At 37.8% G+C, this 19,079-nt stretch overlaps 1 protein-coding gene across 2 annotated transcripts in view; it reads left to right on the plus strand.

Moving 5' to 3' along the window:
* The window catches only part of Rsbn1 (round spermatid basic protein 1), a 56,591-nt gene that overhangs the window by 32,982 nt on the left and 4,530 nt on the right, over window positions 1-19,079 (plus strand). For both annotated transcript variants that reach the window (XM_041638033.1, XM_041638034.1), the window contains exons 3-6: window positions 10,612-10,749; window positions 11,037-11,179; window positions 16,013-16,180; window positions 18,314-18,422. In XM_041638033.1, the coding sequence (XP_041493967.1) occupies window positions 10,612-10,749; window positions 11,037-11,179; window positions 16,013-16,180; window positions 18,314-18,422 (558 nt within the window). The remainder of the gene's footprint in view (window positions 1-10,611; window positions 10,750-11,036; window positions 11,180-16,012; window positions 16,181-18,313; window positions 18,423-19,079) is intronic.

Below are 19,079 nucleotides of genomic sequence, written 5' to 3' on the forward strand. Positions count from 1 at the left end.
TAGAATCTTCCTAATTGGTCGGTCGGTCGGTGTCTCTCTCTCTCTCTCTCTCTCTCTCTCTCTCTCTCTTTGCTTCTCTGAATACTAAAAAAACAAAACTGAAAACAAAAAGGCAAATATGGGAGTTTGAGGATGTAACTCATGTAGTAGAAGGCTTGCCTGCCATGCAGAGCTCTGGGCTGAATCCCAACACTGTGTTAGCTAGATATGGTGGCATACACTTGCAATCCCAGAACTAGGAGGTGGAGGCTGGAGGAGTAGAAGTTCAAGGTGATCTTCAGCTACATAATGTGAGTTCCAGGCCATCTTGGGTCTTATAAGACCCTGCTTTAAAAACTGAGAAGTATGGTTTGCCGTGAAGACACATTCTGTAGTTTCAGCTATGTGGGAGGTTGAGGTAGGATCTTGAGCTCCACAGTTTGAGGTCAGCCTGGACATAACAGTAAGACTCCCAGCTCTAAAATAAAGACAAAGGCAAGTTGGGAGCTTCCTCTTCCTTTAGACCTAATGGCTTACCAAATTGTTAGGTGTTTTATTTGTTTGTTTGTTTGCTAGGATTTTTCTGTGTAGCTCTCTCTGGCTGTCCTGGAATTTACTCTGTACACCAAAGTGGTCTCAGACTCAGAGATTTGCCTGCCTCTGCCTTGGGAGAGCTAGGATTAAAGGTGTACACCACTATGCTTGTATGCGCACGCGCGCGCGCGCGCGCGCGCGCACACACACACACACACACACCCCTTGGAGAGAGTAATTCTTAATAGATTCTTGTCTCTCTCTAAACTTGTTCTCAGATTTTAGCTTAATGTTACTTTAATGGACATTTATATATTGGATTGAGATTTCATACTCTATTGTAGTGTATTTTGTTTTCTATTCTGAAGACCTCACAGTTTGAGTTCAGTATTGTAGGTTAGTTTATGTCTTTCCCCAGTAGACTGTAAGCTTTAAGGAGTCAGGAATAGGTTTTCTATATCTGTGTTGACGGCAATCCCTGACATATAATATAAATTTATAGTATATGAATGATTTGGACTTTTTACTATTCTTATTTTTTTGTTTATATAAATCTACTCTCTTGTGCTAAAATTCTTAGTCTCTTTTCTGTTGCTATCACAAGCTAACAATGGCCAGGTACACTATAAAGACAAAAGGTTTGTTTATTTGTTTGTTTGTTTGTTTGTTCAGTGTACTAGGGATTCAACAGTATGTCACTAGCATACATCTGACTCAATTCTGGGTGAGTATGGTCAGTGGCCATGTGGCAAAGGGATTCACAAGAGGTGCCAGCTTACTTTTAGAGGTCTCTTAGGAACTTTGTGTGTTCTATGTGTCAGCTTTCTGTGACTGTGGTACTTTCTTTCTAAGGTGATATTCCAGTGTCCTAATTACTTCTCCACCATATCCCAGCATCACCACACTAAGACTGAGCTTTTAGCATTTTTGGGGGGACAAGCCATGTTGGCCTCAAAGTATTTGAAGACTGTTGTTTTCTCTCTTAATCTTTTATTAGTATTTAAACTATACTTTTAACGTGTACTTCTTTCACTTGTATGGTTTGCAAGTACCTCATCACTATGATTAGTCTCTTTTGGCTGTAGTGTAGTGGTAGGTTTTTTTTCTCAAGTACAGGTCAGATTATGTTTTTGCCAGTGTTATCTTTGCAACCAAAATTACCATAACAAAGAGAATGGAGATATGGTGGCTAGGAAAGGAAGTTTTTTTCTTATAGCAACCTAGAGTTTGGCAACACTGTTTCCCTTTATCCAGGGTGCTAGTTCCTTCTGTCTTTAAGTTTGTCCATTCTTATTACATGCTTGGATGCATCTGGCTCTATATCATCCAGGGTTCTGCTAGCAAAGAAAGGAAGTGAAAGACAAGATGGTTCGTTATGAAAATTGCACTTCTAACTTGCGTCCTATTGGCTATAACTTAATCATAGGGTATACTTGGCTGCCAGGGAGCCTAGCATACTGGCCATGTGCCCAGGAAATTCTCACTAAAAAGAAGAAATACAGAATATTTAGGAATAATTAGTGGTTTGCTGTTTGGCATCAGATTTACACAGTTGGTGTATATTGACTATGCTTATAAATGCTGTTCATAGTCTGACTTGTGCTACTAATTATTTAAATAACTACCAAAAAATTGCATTTATTAGAAATTTTAATGTAAGTGACAGTGTTGATCAACAGCTCCTTTCTCTTCTCTCTCTGTTTGCCAGAGTATAATGGTTGATTACTCTATCTCTAGCCTTAGCATATATAAATTGGATTTATGTGAGGCATTATGTTGTATTACAGATACACTGCAGTTTATGATACAGCGTTTATATTTAAACACACATTGCCTGATTTCTCATGTGAGTGTTTTAAACTAGGAAAGGTAAATTTTTTCACTCCTCTTCCACCCTCCCTCCACCCTTTTTAGCAGAATTTATCTGCGTAGCTCTGCCCGTCCTGAACCTCACTCTGTAGAGCAGGCTGACCTTGAATCCAGAGATTCCTCTGCTTTTGCCTCCCTAGTGCCAGGACTAAAAGTGTTCACTGTCACACCCAGCTGGTAAACTCCTCTAAGAAGGACTGCATAGTATTTTAGGATCATACTGCCTCTGTCTAAACTGGGGTATACAAACTTTTAATACAAAGAACTGTATAGTATTTGCCTCTCTCTGAAGGACTCACTACTAATTCTGCCATTGTGTTGGTAGACATGAATGGGTAGGATGTTTTCCAGTTCAGCTTGGCAATCCTGTGTTAGATCTGTGGGTTGGAGTTTGCCAACGTCTGGTCTAAGTTAACAGCTTATGTTTTCTTCCTTATCAACCATTTGTTAACTTGTTTAACCAGTTCTTTAGTAAAGATGTGTTCTGGGTAAGTTTTCTTCTTTACTCAAACCTAGTGTTTTTGAAATGTTAATCTTACGCTGTTGTAGTTGTCTTCTCACTACAGCTTAGCTGCTTTCTTTTTTCCTTTCTCTGTATGGTCCTCCCTTCTCTGCTGTTTTCTTAGCCCCGCCTATAAATTTACAGCCCAGCTCTTTGACAGTTTATTTACTTGTCTTTCCTCAAATATTCATTTCCCCCTTTAGTTTTTGGACCTTTGTTTCTCTATATTTTCTCTCAAGTCTTACTAACTATAAAATTAGGCTTTCCAGATAATATCAATGGTTTAACCTGAATGTGTATTTGTGTACCGTGTGTTGCTTGCAGAAGCCAGAAATGATTGTCACATTCTCAATACTGAGAATTACAGAAAATTGTAAGCCGCTGTGTATGTGCTAGGAATCAAATATGGGTTTTCTGGAAGAGCAGTTAGTAATCTTAATAACTGATTCATATTTCCAGACTTTAATTTTTAATATCTATCTTTATTTTATAATTATCTTAAACCTTAAATAATAAGATGAGATATGGTTACTTTTATTTTCACTTAAAAATTGTAATTAAAATATAATTATGTAATTTCCCCCTTTCCTCTCTTTAACACATTCACTTTGCCCTTTCTTAAATTCATGACCTCTATTTCTTTAACTGTTGTTATATATACATAGATATGCATATATATTCCTTGTTGACAGAGGTTTCTGTCCCACCGGTCCCACAGCCTCTCAGTCCCAAAGAAACAATCAGAGGTCTACATTAAATATAAACTGGTTGGCTTAGTAGCTCATGCTTCTTATTAACTCTTATAACTTGTATTAGCCCATAATTCTTGTCTGTGTTTATCAGAGAGGCATTCTTATCCTGCTTCCTCTGTGTCTGGATGATGACTGCAAACTGAGTCTTTCCTCTTCCCAGAATTCTCCTGTTTGCGTTGCTCCATCTCTACTTCCTGCCTGGCTACTGGCCAATCAGCGTTTTATTAAAACAATACAAGACCATTGTCCCACAGCATTTATAAATTGTAAATTCAACCTCCTAATTAATATACTGTTACTTGTATGTATATGATCTCAGGTTTGACCACTTGGTATTAGATAACCAGTTGGGGGCTCTTTCCTGGAAAAGACTATTTCTCCTGCTGTCAGCATTTCTTGTTGCCTGTAGTCCTCTGGACTAGGGTTTAGGCCCCATGAGATTTCCCCCTCCCATGTTAACCTGTCTATTGATATTATGCTTATTCAGATCTTATTTAGGTTGTAAATGTTGGTAATATTTCATAGGTGTAGCTTCTCTGATATTTCTAGGAGGAAAATTTCCTGTTCTTTCTATCTCTTCTTCTGCTGTGCTCCCTGAGTCTTAAGTGTAGAAGTTGCATTATAGATATATAAGTTGGAGCTGAGTACCATACTGTCATTTGTTCTGTGCATTTAATTGGTTGTGGTTGTCTATAATTTTCTTCATCTGTTGTAAGGAGACATTTCTTTGATGAGAAATGAGACCTATTCTTATCTGTGTGAATAAGGACAAATATTTAGAATGCATTTAGAAATTATGCTGGCTTAGTAAAGTGGCTTTTGTAAGTTCTCCAAGATCCATGCTTTCATTATACGCATGGAGTTGGCTAGGTGTCTAGTAGGGGCACGATTTCCTCTTGTTGAACAGGACTTAAATCCAACTAGAGAGTTGTTAGTTACTGCCAAAGTATGTGTGCTACTATTGCACCCTTAGGGATATTTTGCCATACTGGTTATTGTAGTTTCTAGGTGTCATAGCTAGGTAGGACTGTTGGTTGCTTCCCTCCCTTGGAATCTTCACGGAGACTTCTGGTTATTATATGAAGGAGGCTGTCAGGTAAGGTGTATGTCTTGATTTTCCAGGTCCTATGCCTGAAGTATATGGTGTCCAATAATACAGACTTGCCTTCAACCTTCGGGAGGCAACCAAGGGGCAACAACAATACCCATAAAGGTTTTAAGAGTCTCTTGGACAGCATTGACCAAAAACTCAGAAGGGGTTTTGCCTGGTATTGTTTTTTTGTTACATAGTCTGTGGCTCTTGGGAGGAGCATTGTCAGCCCAGATGGAAATTTTAAACTATATATGTAAACACAGTATGTATTATATGTAATTTTAGGTAGGTAGATGATAATACAATGCCTTATGACTTTCCAGACATCCTTTCTGTTATTTTACCTATCTCCCTCCATCTGTGTTTATCTTTCTTGTCCCTAATTAAAGCACCCTTTATTTCCCTCCTTCAGATCACTTCTACCCTGCTCTGCAGAGCATTAGCGTCTCTCCTCCCCCATCCACTTTTACCTTGCTGCCTTTTACAGTTATTTGAGATGGATATAATAAAAGCATGGATCTTGGTGAACGTATAACAGCCACTTTACTAACACAGCATAATTCCTAAATACATTCTAAATAGTTGTCCTTATTCATACCAATAAGAATAGGTCAGTGTTCTATTGCTGTAAAGAGACTTCATGACCAAGGCAATTCTTATAAAGAAAGTATTTAATTGGGGCTGGCTTACAGTTTCAGAGGTTTTAATGTTCTAACCATGGCGGGGAGCATGGCGGCATACAAGCATTCATGGTACTGGAGAAGTAGTTGAAAGTTCTTCATCTAAGCTGGGTGGTGGTGGCATACACCTTTAGTCCCAGCACTCAGGAGGCAGGCAGAGGCAGGTGAATCTCTGTGAGTTTGAGGCCAGCCTGGTCTACAAGAGCTAGTTCCAGGACAGCTAGGACTGTTACACAGGGAAACCCTGTCTCTAAACAAACAAACAAACAAACAAACAAAATAACAAAAAAAGAAAGTTCTTCATCTGGATCCTCAGACAGCAGGAAGACAAGAGAGACTATGGGCTTGAAATCGACTTTTTAAACCTTTTGGTACACTTCCTCCAACAAGGCCATGCCTTCTTATCCCTCCCAAGTAGTATCTGGAAGTACCTCGTAGTGCCTAAGCATTCAAATATATAAATCTATGGGGCCATTCTTACTCAAACCACACAGTATGCACACCTAAAGATTTGGAGCTAGAAACCACAGAAGAGAAACATTTTTCTTTCTGGGTCTGGGTCTAATTCTTTGCATTTACCACCAGATCTCATGACTTCATATTCCACTTCTCTTTACAGATAGCATTCCATAGAGCCACTGCAGATCTTTATATATTCATCAGCTGTTTCTGTTGTTAGCCATTGTGAACATCATGTCAGTGAGTACGGCTGAGCAAGTATCTGGTGTAGCATGTCAAGTCCTTTAGGCATAACAACGTATAGCTTAGGTCATATAGTATATTTAATTTTAGTTTTTGAGTATTCTCCAAACTGACTTCCAGAGTGGCTTCCAGTTTGCAATCCTACTAACAGTAAATGAGAGTTCCCTCTTTCCCACATTCTCTCCTGCATTTGTTCAAGTTGGTTGTGTTGATCTTCGCTATGCTGACTTGGGTAAGATGAAGTTTCAAAGTTGTTCTGATTTGCATTTTCCTTACTGCTAGGGACAATGAATATTTTTTTAAGATGTATTTTAGCCATTTTTATCCTTCTGAGAACACCATTCAGAGACCCCAAGCTCATTTTTTTAAAAAAGGGTTATTCGTTTGTTTATTTAGTTTAGTTATCTGGATATTAATTCTCTGACATATCTATAGTTGTCAAGATTCTCTCCCATTCTGTGAGGTTTCTCTTCATTCGATTGTTTCTTTAGCCATGCAGAAGCTTTTTAATTTTAAGAAGTGCTGTTGCCAGTTGTTGGTCTCAGTTTCTGGGCAAATCTGCTCTAATTTGAAGAATTCCTTTTTATAATTATATCCTGTGAGGAACTGCTTATGTTTGCTCTAGCAAGTGTTGGTGCTTCCGGTTTTACATTTAAGTCTTTGATGCATTTGGAGTTAGTTTTGTGCAAGGTGATAGATAAAGACTTAATTCTTCTACATTTGGACATGTAGTATTCTTAGCACAATTTATTTTTATTTTTTTATTTTTTGGTTTTTCGAGACAGGGTTTCTCTGTGTAACAGTCCGGGCTGTTTTGGAACTTGTTGTAGACCAGGCTGACTTCGAACTCACTAAGATTGCCTGCCTCTGCCTCCCGAGTGCCGGGATTAAAGGCGCGCACTACCACTGCACACTTTTAATCCCAGCACTTAGCACCATTTACTGAAGATGCTATCTTTTCTCTAATTTGGCAATGTTGTCGAATATCAGATGACTTATATATACTCAATGTTTGGGTCTTTGATTTGTTCCATTGGTCTTCATGTTTGTTTTTGTGTCGTTGCCATTTTGTTTTTTTGTTACTATAGCTTTTAATATCTCTTGAGGTCTGGAATAGTAATCCGTCCAGCATTGTTCATTTTGCTCAGGATTGTTTTGGCTATCCATAGTCCTTTGTGGTTCCATTTGAATTTTAATATTTTTTCAATATTTTTGTGAATAATAAGATGGGGATTTTGATTGAGATTGTATTGAATCTGTAAATGACTTTCGGCAGGATGCTCATTTTCACAGCATTAACTCTACCAGCCCATGAGTATGCAGTGTCTTTCCATTTTCTAGTATCTTTCTCTATCTCTTCCTTCAGAGGTTTAAAGTTTACATTGTACAGGTCCTTTACTTCCTTGGTTAGGTTTTAATATATTTTCTTTGAGGTTATTCTGAATTGGAGTGTTCACATGATTTTTTTTCTCCGTGTGTTTGTTATTGGTGTATAGAAAAGCTGTTAATTTTTACAAACTGATTATATATACTGTGAATATATGATATATATATATGTATATATATACTGAGTATATACTCAGGTATTTATTCTCTTGAGGTGTTTCTTTTTTTTTTTAAATTCCTTGAATTTGTTAAAGTTTAAAGTTGGTCTTCTAAATTCTGTGTCCTGGGGTTTATCTAGGAAAATTTCAGTGGCAAACATTTCTATAGGACTGATGGATCTTAGGGGGAGAGAAGGATACTGCCTCTATCTTTCATATTGTTTGTATTTTTGTTGGAAGTTCTAGTATTGTGGGCTTCTTTTGTCTGTGTTTGATATGGTCAGTCGGTTGGAACACAGTATATGTAGGTTGTTTTGATTCTAAAGATTGGGCATTGCTTAGGTGGAATAATGTTAAGTGGACACAGAGGTCGGGGCTGGCATCCAGAGTTTGGGGGTAGATCTGGGGCTTGGGAAGAGTACATAGAGGGTGGACTCACCTGGCAAGATCCTGGTACAAGTTGTGCAGAGTCTGGCTGGGAAGACAGGTTGGAATATGTCTTGTGAATGGCCTGGAGGATTATATGGGTGGGTTATGTCCTGACCAGAACCTGGAGGCTCTGGTCCAAACAAGCAGAGGTGGCCAGACTAGTCTGGTGTATTAGATGTGTTACCCTTACACATGTTAGTCAAATGCTCTTATCTCTTATTGTTGTTATTACTTTAATCTAGTTATGACTTTAAATCCAACTTGTCTAATACCTGTAAATTTCATACACTTGATTTCTTTAAGTGGAAACCTTGTTTAGATTTGTCTTCTCATTGGCCTATTTACTTACCTAGAGGAATAAGTTGAAATTATAATGATTGGCAATAATACCATGTGAAAATTGGAAGCCAGCAAAGGTTAGAGTGTGTATTAAAATGTGGCAAATCATACAGTTCTTTTGGAATACTAGATAAGAAGGAACTTGATCAGATACAAGGAACTTAATTAGATACAGAATATAGCAGGGTATGTATAATAAATTCGGAAAGAGAAATAGACCAACTCTGCAACCAGAGGAGGGTGCCTGGAAGGAAGCTGAGGCTACATGAGGATTTTGAACTTAAAGGAACTGCTTGAAGCATTTAAAGAGGAAAGCTGAGTGGTAAAGTACCCTTTCCTTAGGAGATCATTTGTAGGCACCATGTAGGATGGCTCATGGCAAACCCCATGTAGGGACAGTGATTTTGAGATTTTTGCAATTAGATAAGAAATGATTATTTCTTTCATTAAGGCATGACTTAGAGGGATAAAATTTGTTATTTAAGGGATGAGGAAAAAGGGCTTATAAATTCCTAATTTGGGAATTGAGAAAATGATTAGCATTGCTTGGTGAAGCAAATATAGAACTATCACCTCCCTCTCAACAAACAAGTTTAGGAGTAGAAGGAAAGCTTAGAAGAAAATGTGCTCAGTGTTGTAGGTGCTGCGTTTGAGTGTCCACGGTCTGACTGAGAGAAGTTGTACCTGTAGAGCTGACTCCCGGGGACAGGTTTTATTTAGAGAATTAGATACAGAATATAGCAGGGTATGTATAATAAATTTGGAAAGAGAAATAGACCAACTCTGCAACTAGAGGAGGGTGCCTGGAAGGAAGCTGAGGCTACAGACGACTAGAAAACACTGTGATTTGTCTGTGGGGGGTCATTAATGATCTGTTTTTGGGTGAGCAGAAGCCAGGTTGCAATGACATGAAAAGTGAATTAAAAAGTGAGGAGAATTGCTAAAAAAAAAAAAAAAAAGGAACTAGAGACAGATATTACTGAAGCAGTATGCTTATGTGGGAAAGGTATACCTGGCTACATTTGGTAACACATTGTAGGATTCTCAATTACAAGCGGATTTAAGGGACAAGGGATTTGTTGGCTCCTGACTGGAAGCGTTCAGAGATAGAACTGATGCTTTGAATGTTTCAGACTCAGGGCTTGTTAGGCATCTGGTGCAAGGACTAGGATAGAATATGAATGAGGGTGGACCTTGAGGTCTAAGCTAGATCTGAAAGAAACTTAAAGCCAGAGGAGGGCTGAGACTCAGAAATAAACATAGGTAAAGTGAAGCCAGAGGCTTGATTTAGTGTTAAGAGATAAAGTGGGAAGGCTGTGGTTGTTCCAGAGCCTTTCTCTAGTTATGCTAACTTGATTACAATTTTCCAGATAGACTAAACATTACAGTACACAGAATCTGGTTCTAGAATTTTAATTTTCTTCCTTGATTATGCTTATACCACTAAGTAAAAATCTATATAATAATATTAATTTTGGGCAGTTATTTGAAGTCAGCATTAGTACTCAGAAAAGTGTGAGCCTTATAATATATGAAGGTCCTGATAAGCCAAGAAGCTTTTCTTTATGTGAATGAAAATAAACTTGGTTATACTCAAGTTCTCCTCTTCTGCCTTTCTTCACTCCATCTTCCCTTTAGGTTTTCTTTCTTTTCTCTTTTCAGACAGGAAAGGGTGCTTTACTTTATTCACATCCTATCAGTTGGCCTAGATACGTGTATTTTTGAATTGTGGGTAAGTTGGGTGCTGTTAATATTGTGCTGTTTGAATTACGTAAACTTAAGAGTAGCATGGTAGCTTGCTATCTTTCCTAAAGTTTAAGCTAAGGAATATACAGTGGACATGAAGGATTAATGTGGCTATGGCATTTTCCTCCTTTGTCCTGCTAGTTTTATTGCTTATTCTGTCTTTTCAGAAAAATTTAGTTTCCAATATTAAATAGTTATTATTAGCAAAGTCTGTTTTAATGTCTTCCTTTGAGGTGTTGAACTTCTAGGCTAACCTTCATGTTAAAACATTTCTGTTTGTGGCTGTCTTTACAGTATGATTGGGTGACTACAATAGTTAACTTTGTTGAAAGAACTGACCATTGAATTCTCAGTATGTAGGTGAAATTAATACTGGTAACAATACTCAGTTCTCGTTCTTAGTGCATTTCAATCCTTTTTCCTTTCTCTTTCATTTATCCAGGTCAACAGGACATATTGCTGTGGTACGTACCGAGCAGGTCCTATGCGGCAGATAAGTCTTGTTGGAGCAGTCGATGAAGAAGTTGGTGATTATTTCCCCGAGTTCCTTGATATGTTAGAAGAATCACCATTTCTAAAAGTGAGTGTTTATTTAGACTGTTAATGTTCTGGTCATCATTAGACACTCAAGTGTTAGAGTATTAAGTTATTCTTGCTTACTAAAAACAAATTTTATGCACTAGTTGACAAAGAACTGTTTAGAAAAGTATTGGTATTGAGTACTTCAGTTTTTTTATATGTTACTCTGAAATACGGCTTTTACTTTTTCATATAGATGAGATATGGTTTTTAGTATTTTTATTTGAATGGAAATAATCTGTAAATAGTTTAAAATTTTAAAATGTGACTCATTGCTTTGGTTTCTAGATGACTTTGCCCTGGGGTACACTTTCTAGCCTCCAACTACAGTGTAGGTCTCAGAGTGATGATGGGCCTATAATGTGGGTGAGACCAGGAGAACAAATGATCCCTACAGCAGATATGCCAAAGTCACCCTTCAAAAGACGACGGTAAGTAAACATCAATTTTGCTCAAATAAGCAAAACCATCCTTTTTATTGGGTGGCTTATAAAAATGATCGTCATTTGAGCATGGTTTGGAAGCTTGTCTAGATTTTTGAAGAGTTCCTTTAGGTAAAATTCCAAGTTGTCATTTTCCTAGTTCAGATAACCTGCTACATAATCATCAGTCTCCTGAGAAATTGATTTTTCTTAAAACTTGTATCCTAACTGCCTATAGGGTTAAAAGAGCAAACCCTCCTTAGTGTGGTCTGTGCAAATCATTGATAATACAGAACCTTTGTATCTGTTTCATTTTCTCCTACTATACTAAATCAGTTTCCAAACCATTGTCTTCCATTGCCCTTTGCTCTTGTTCTGATCTTTCTATTTGGAATTTCACCCCCCTCCCACCTTCCTCTTTGCCTAGCCCGTTTTTAGTAAAGCTTCAGAACTTACCTTGAATGTCACTTTTATGAAGCTTAGGACAAGCTAATTTGGTCTTACAACATGGTTCCTTGATGATCTTTTTACTGTTTTTGTTTCTTAATAAATTTTGACCTCTTTGAGGTTAGGGACTGTTGTATTCATCTTTGTCATCATGATTCATTGTAGGAAACCATGGTTTGCTGAGTGAAATGTGTACCGTTGTATAGAGCTGTGATATATCATGTGCTAACATATTTCTCTTTCATACACATAAAACAAATGTAGATTTACTCTTTTATTTTAGAAAATATTATTCAGTGAGATTAAAAATAATTTATATCCCCTTGGGCTATGGAAATAGCAGTTTAAAATTAGGCTGGACATGGTGGCATATACTTTTAATTCCAGAACTTCAGAGACAGAGGCAGGTGGATCTCTGTGGGTTTTAGGTCACCCTGATCTACATAGTGAGTTCTAGGCTACTGGGGGCTACATATTGAGATCTTATCTCAAAATAAATAATATTAAAAAACACAACAAAAACCCAAGAGCTCAAAATTAGTTTTAATGGATTAGTCTTAACTTTAACATAAAACTTACAGGAGAACACTACCAAATGATAAAATAGTTTTAGGACACTTAAAATGATCCATGAAAACCATGGTAAAAACTTGAAGATGAAATTTGGGAATGTAGCTCAGACTGCTTGCTGAGCATGCAGGAAACCCTGGATTCCACCCCTAGCAGTCAGTTTTCTTATTCAGGTATGCTGGAGGCAGGAGAATCAGAAGTTCAAAGACATCTCCAACTTCATAGTGAGTTTGAGGCCAGTCTGGGATATACGAGACCTGTCTCACAAACACAATATATTAATGCAGTATGTAAAGCCCAATAATTAATTAATCAAAAGTTTTGCACAGTATTAGATTATAGCAAAAATTTTTATTTACTTATTTATTTTTCAAGGCAGGGTTTCTCCATGTAGCTTTGGAGCTTGTCCTGGAACTCTCTCCATAGACCAGGCTGGCCTTGAACTTCCAGAGATCCACCTGCCTCTGCCTCTCCAGTGCTGGGATTAAAGGCATGCACCACCACTGCCTAGCTGATTACAACAATTTTTATATATTATAGTGATGGATCTTAAGATTCTAAATTCTTAAGTACTGTATACATTTTGCTGTATATTTCCAAAGAGAAGTGAATGCTTGATTTTAAAAAGGAGAAAAAGATTAAAAATACGGCACACATGCTATGCTAAATGGGTATTCTTTTTTCTCACCTACTTTCTGAGTAATTAGACAAAACCTATTTTATCTCGTTCCTTCCAGCTCTGTCAGCTGTCTTCACACATTATTGAAGTTAATTTATTCTGCTTTAAAATAATCATTAGGTTTTTAATGCTTTATCAATAGGTACATTCTAAAATTGGATAGATAGCAATAACATTTATATTTACTTAAGATGTAATTACTAAAGATTCATGTGATAGGCTAAAAATTATATTCTGAGTCCTGGTATTAGCACTCACAGGAGGAACATAAAGATTTTTCTCTCATGTCACAATTTAGTTTTATATTTGGGTCATACTTTTTTAAAATTTTGTTTTCACTAAAGTTTATCATTATTCCTTTTGAGGTAGAATATATACTTCTCTTGAGTATATTCTGTATAATTTCTAGTTTTTTATATAGCTTAGGAAAGTTTATATTTTTCTGGAACTATCTGTGTGACTTCCACATATAGCTATTATGAAGTATTTTCTTTTTCTCTTTATGCATTTTGTGTATGTGTATGCTATCTGTGCATGTTTGTGGGGGGGGGGTACACCTACATGTGCATGAACGTTGACCAAAGGAGGGTGTTTAATGTCCTGATTTATTTATTACTCTTCACTGTATTCCTTTGAGACAGGGTCTCTCAGTGAACAAGGTGCTAGACTAGTGGCCAGCAAGGTCCAGTGGTCCTCCTTCCTACACCCTCATAGCGTTGGGTTGCAGATGCACAAGGTCCAGTGGTCCTCCTTCCTACACCCTCATAGCGTTGGGTTGCAGATGCACAAGTGTGGCCATGTCAGAACTCAGGTTCTCATGCACAGCAAGCACAGAGTCATTTCTCCAGATCCCCACCTCCAAATCATGAGATCTTTCTAGAGTTTCTATAATGCTATCAGTTTTATTGTTTATATTTAATGGACTTATAGTAATTATATATATATATATAAAATCCTGTGTGATAATTTGGTATATATCTGTAATGTATATAATGATCAAGTCAGAGTAATTAGCATTTCCATCCCCTCAAACACTTCTCATTTCTTTCTTTTTTTTTAATATTTATTTATTATGTATACAATATTCTGTCTGTGTCTATGCCTGCAGGCCAGAAGAGGGCACCAGACCCCATTACAGATGGTTGTGAGCCACCATGTGGTTGCTGGGAATTGAACTCAGGACCTTTGAAAGAGCAGGCAATGCTCTTAACCTCTGAGCCATCTCTCCAGCCCCTTCTCATTTCTTTATGTTGAAAATCTTTCCACTCTTCTAGTTATGTTGAAACAAATAAATTTTATTATTCACTTTACCGCACTATAGAAAAGTCTTGTAGAATGGTCTATCTTATTGAACTTACTTGTGTAATCTAACTGTAGAATTATTATCTAATTCTATAGTTTCCCTTTTCCAGTCTCTTTATCCCCTCTCTTTGCTAACCTTCCCTGCCTCTAGTGCTACTGATAAACTTGAAGCTTTTTTGTATATACCATTTATATCTTGAGCACATTTGGAGACAGGTCTGTGTTCTGCCCAATGTGGAAGGCTCATTAAACAACTCTAAACCCAGCTAAGGCTTTACTCCACCAGCAGTGGCTGTTGTCTTCTTAGGTTTATTTCCTTTACTTAACACATTTTCAAGAAACATTCTAAGAAATGGCGGATAACGATGAGTCAGCATATTCTTTTATTTTCTTTTTCTGTCATTAACTTTAATTGATAATTTAGTTGGAGTATGGAGATGCATTTTCCAATTTATTATTATCACTGGATAGGTCCTTTTAGAGAGTCCTGTCTGTTTTTATTTCTGGGAGTTCTAACATGCTTAATTTCATTCTTTGCTCAGTGTATGTGTATCCCCCTCCACTCCTTTTTCCCTCTCTCCCTCCCTTTCCTTTACTCTCTCTCCCTTCTCCCCCCACCCTCCTACTCCTTTTAGCTGAAGAATAACACTCTTGATTCAAGTGCCTTTTCTTTTTCTTTTTAAATTATATCCTTTTAATTTCAGAATCCAATATTTAAATATATATTTATTTAATTTGTTTTTATTTCATATGCATTGGTGTTTTGCCTGGACTCGTGTCTGTATGAGAGTGTTGGGTCCTCTGGAACTGAATTTACAGACAGTTTTGAGTTGCCATGTGCGTGCTGGGAACTGAATCCCCAGACCCTCTAGAAGAGCAGCTAGTGCAGACAAAAAGGCAACAGACATTGGAAAAACTGGAATCAAAGGAGGCAGGCACAGTAATGATAAGGGACAAAAAAAATAAGTAAAACTGAGGAAGGCAAGCCAATCAAGTCTTTGTTGTTATTGTTACTGTTTTTCGAGACTGGGTTTCTGTAGCTTTGGAGCCTGTCCTGGAACTAGCTCTTGTTGTTGACCAGGTTGGCCTCGAACTCACAGAGATCCACCTGCCTCTGCCTCCTGAGCGCTGAGATTAAAGAAGTGTGCCACCATCACCCGGCATGACTGGTGTTTGAATGCGAACTGCCCTATAGGCTCATATATTTGAATGCTTGGTCCTTAGTTGGTGAAACTGTTTTGAGAAGGATAGAACATGTAGTTTGTTAGAGGAAATGTGTCACTGGGATTTTCAAAAGGCCACCCTAGGCCAGTCCCGTCCGTCCATCCGTTCGTCCGTGTAGTCGTCGCCCCCCCGCCCCGTTCTCTGGTTCTCTGCCTCCAACTTGCACATCAGGATGTCTACTGCAAAACTCCCCTCTATGACAATCATTTTCTTCTCCTGTCTGTATTAGTTCCTTTTCATATGGGAGGAGATCAAATGTATGCTGTTTGCTGCCTGGAATATAAGTCCTAGGAGAATGTTGTGATAGTTGTAAATGAGTAACTGAGCTGAAGCCAAAAAAGCTTAGAGCTTTAAACCTTTAAACACACTGTCCTTGTCTAGAGAAATTTCATGCATTCAGAGTTGTCATGTGAGCCTAATAAAGGTATAGTCTATAGGGAAAGAGGAAAAACAGTCATCATTTTATGTAGTGTATTGTATAGTATATGGTATAATGCTAATCTAAAATCTCAAACCTCATTTATGCCTAGTATTGTTAAAGACCTTTTTACATTACTGCTGTTAATTTTGCTGTTTATTGCTTCATACTTTGCTTTGTTTCACAACCAAATCAACTATAGATCAATGAATGAAATTAAAAACCTTCAGTACCTACCTCGGACAAGTGAACCCCGAGAAGTCCTCTTTGAAGACAGGACAAGAGCTCATGCTGATCATGTAGGTCAGGGGTTTGACTGGCAGAGTACGGCTGCTGTTGGGGTTTTGAAGGCTGTACAATTTGGTGAATGGTAAGTTAAAGGACCCAAACTACAGGGTTGGATAATGTCTAAGAAAACATGGATTCTGTTTAAAAGTTTTAGATCATGGTGAAATATGTATAACATAGCTTACCATCTAAACATTTTTATGATAGAAGTGTAACTATACTGCGATAAAACAATGCTCTAGAACTTTTTGTCTTGCAAAACTGAAACTTGATGTCTCACAGCTACTTTCACCTCACCATCCGGATGTAGATCGTGGGAACCATCACTGTGTAGTCTCCTGCCATTTCTGGTTTTGCATAGAAATGGAAGCATACTTCCCCTGCCCTTTTCCTTTTAAGAAAAGTAATCCTAGTGGGCCAGTGAGATGGCTTACTGGACTAAAGGTGTTTGCTGTTAGGTCTGACTACCCGAGTTCTGTTCCTAGGACTCTGACCTCCACACACTGGTATATGCATATATACAAGCACACACACAGATATTAATGTGTTATAAAATTAATCATAGTGCCGGGCGGTGGTGGCGCACGCCTTTAATCCCAGCACTCGGGAGGCAGAGGCAGGCGGATCTCTGTGAGTTCGAGGCCAGCCTGGTCTACAAGAGCTAGTTCCAGGACAGGCTCCAAAACCACAGAGAAACCCTGTCTCGAAAAACCAAAAAAAAAAAAAAAAAAAATCATAGTGACAAAAGGAAATTATTTTTATATACTTATTATTTTGTGAGTGAGGGGTGTGTGCCACAGCAGTTGTGTAGCAGTTAGACAACTTGTAGAAGTTGGTTTTCTCCACCTAGGTCCTAGGGATTGAACTCAGGTAGTTAGGCTTGGTGGCAGGCACCATTGCTCATAAGGCATCTTGACAGTTCCCGTTTTTTTCTTCTTTTTCTAACTTAGCCATTTCTATTATAATAACATCCCTCAGAGTTTACCCATGTTGTAGCAAGTATCAGACTTTATTTCCTTTTAAGGTAGGTACAGTAAATTTTACACACATGTGCATGCACATGCACACAGACTCATGTATGCCATTTTGTTAGTCCACTAAATATGTGTTTGGGTTACTTCTACCATTGGCTCTCTGATTGTTAGTATAGGTATATATGTATCTCTTATGTCCCTGGTGTTCAATACCCAGAAGTAGAGTTGCTTAATAATATGGCAATTCTATTTTATTATTTTTGAGGAACTGCTTTACTGTTTTCTGTAGTGGCTGTACATGTTACACTGACCTAGAGCTTGGTTTTATTTGTATATTTGAATTATATATATTTTTATTTTTTAAAGTATTTATAATTTTGGTTTTTCAAGACAGGGTTTCTATGTGTAGCCCTGACTGTCCTGGAACTCACTCTGTAGACCAGGTTTGCTTTGAACTCAGAGATCCGCCTGCCTCTGCTTCCTGAGTACTGGGATTAAAGGAGTGTGCCACTACTGCCTGGTGACAGCCTGGTTTTATTATAACAAAGCTCAAGTTCCCTAATGAGACAACAACAAATGCATCCCATTTAGAATAAAACTTAAAAAACAAAACAAAACAAAAACCCCAAATTCTCTGATCCAGGGTCTCACTGTGTAGCTCAGCACTGCCTTGAACTTGTTATGTAGGTCAGGCTGGCCTCAAACTTAAGATCCTTTCTTCTTGGCCTCAGCTCCCCAAGTGCTGGGATTGTGGGTATGTACCACCATGAAAGGTTGCTGTGAGGCTAGAATAAAAGTATTTTTTTTTAGTGATTATTGCTTGAATTTTTTTTTAACAACTTACCTCATTTTTTTTTAAAACTCTATTTATGTGCATTGATGTTTTGCCTGCATGCATGTCTGTCTGAGGGTGTCAGAAACCCTGGAACTGGAGTTACAGACAGTTAGCTGCCTGTGGGTGCTAGGAATTGAACCCAGGTCCTTTTGAAGAGTAGCTAGTGCTCTTAACCGCTGAGTCATTCTTCAGCCATGATTTTTGTCTTTTAAAAACTTTTTATTGATTTACTTTCATTTATTTACTTTTTGAAAACTGACTAAAGAAGTACACTCTTAATCTTTAGAAAAGAGACATTTTATTTATTTGCTCATTTGCTAAATGTGGCATTCTAGAAGCTGAAAAAGTGAAATTGTAGTTTTCCATTGTGGATGCTAGTCCCTAAATTTTGTCTTATTAATATTAGGAGTGACCAACCTCGCATAACCAAAGATGTGATTTGTTTCCATGCTGAGGACTTTACTGATGTTGTACAGAGACTCCAGTTAGACCTTCATGAACCTCCAGTTTCCCAGGTAATAATTCTCACATTCTCATTATTCTTTCAGTGATACATTGGAAACAGCATTTGAGTCCATTTTATTAGGCATTTTAATTTATAATTGGAGTCACAGACAGTAAATTTAACTTTATTTTTATTATATTCTGTGTGTGGTAGACAGCAAAATCTTTGGGATGGAGGGTGAACCTAAAGAAGGATCCAGCTGTTCACTTCAGACCATAAGCTGTCTCCCTTAGTAATCTCACTGTGCTGCGGCCTCAGCTACAAAATGTTAGAATATATGAAGGGGAAGATTATGTGTGGTAAAGATACTGATATAGCTGGCAGTGGTAGCTCATGTCTTTCATCCCAACGCTTGGGAGGCAGAGGCAGGTGGATCTCTTGAGTTCTAGGCCAGCCTGGTCTACAGAGTGAGTTCCAGGAAAGCCAAGGATACACTGAGAAACGCTGTTTTGAGGGATTAAAAAAAAAAGATACTGATCTTTAGCTGCACTTTCAAGGATTTAATGATTCCATAGGCTATGTCCGCAGTCTTTGTTTAAGAGTTGTAAAATATATGATTGAAAAGGGCTTTCCAACAGTTTTTTGTCCTGTCAAGATTTAATTTTTGTTTTAGAACAGTTTGCCATACTGTTTTCCTGTGTGAATTAGAATATTTTGTTTGAATCAT

The sequence above is a fragment of the Microtus oregoni genome, unplaced genomic scaffold (genome assembly GCF_018167655.1).
Source record: "Microtus oregoni isolate MIOR12 unplaced genomic scaffold, Mior012 000054F_ref0000373, whole genome shotgun sequence".
Classification (NCBI taxonomy): domain Eukaryota; kingdom Metazoa; phylum Chordata; class Mammalia; order Rodentia; family Cricetidae; genus Microtus; species Microtus oregoni.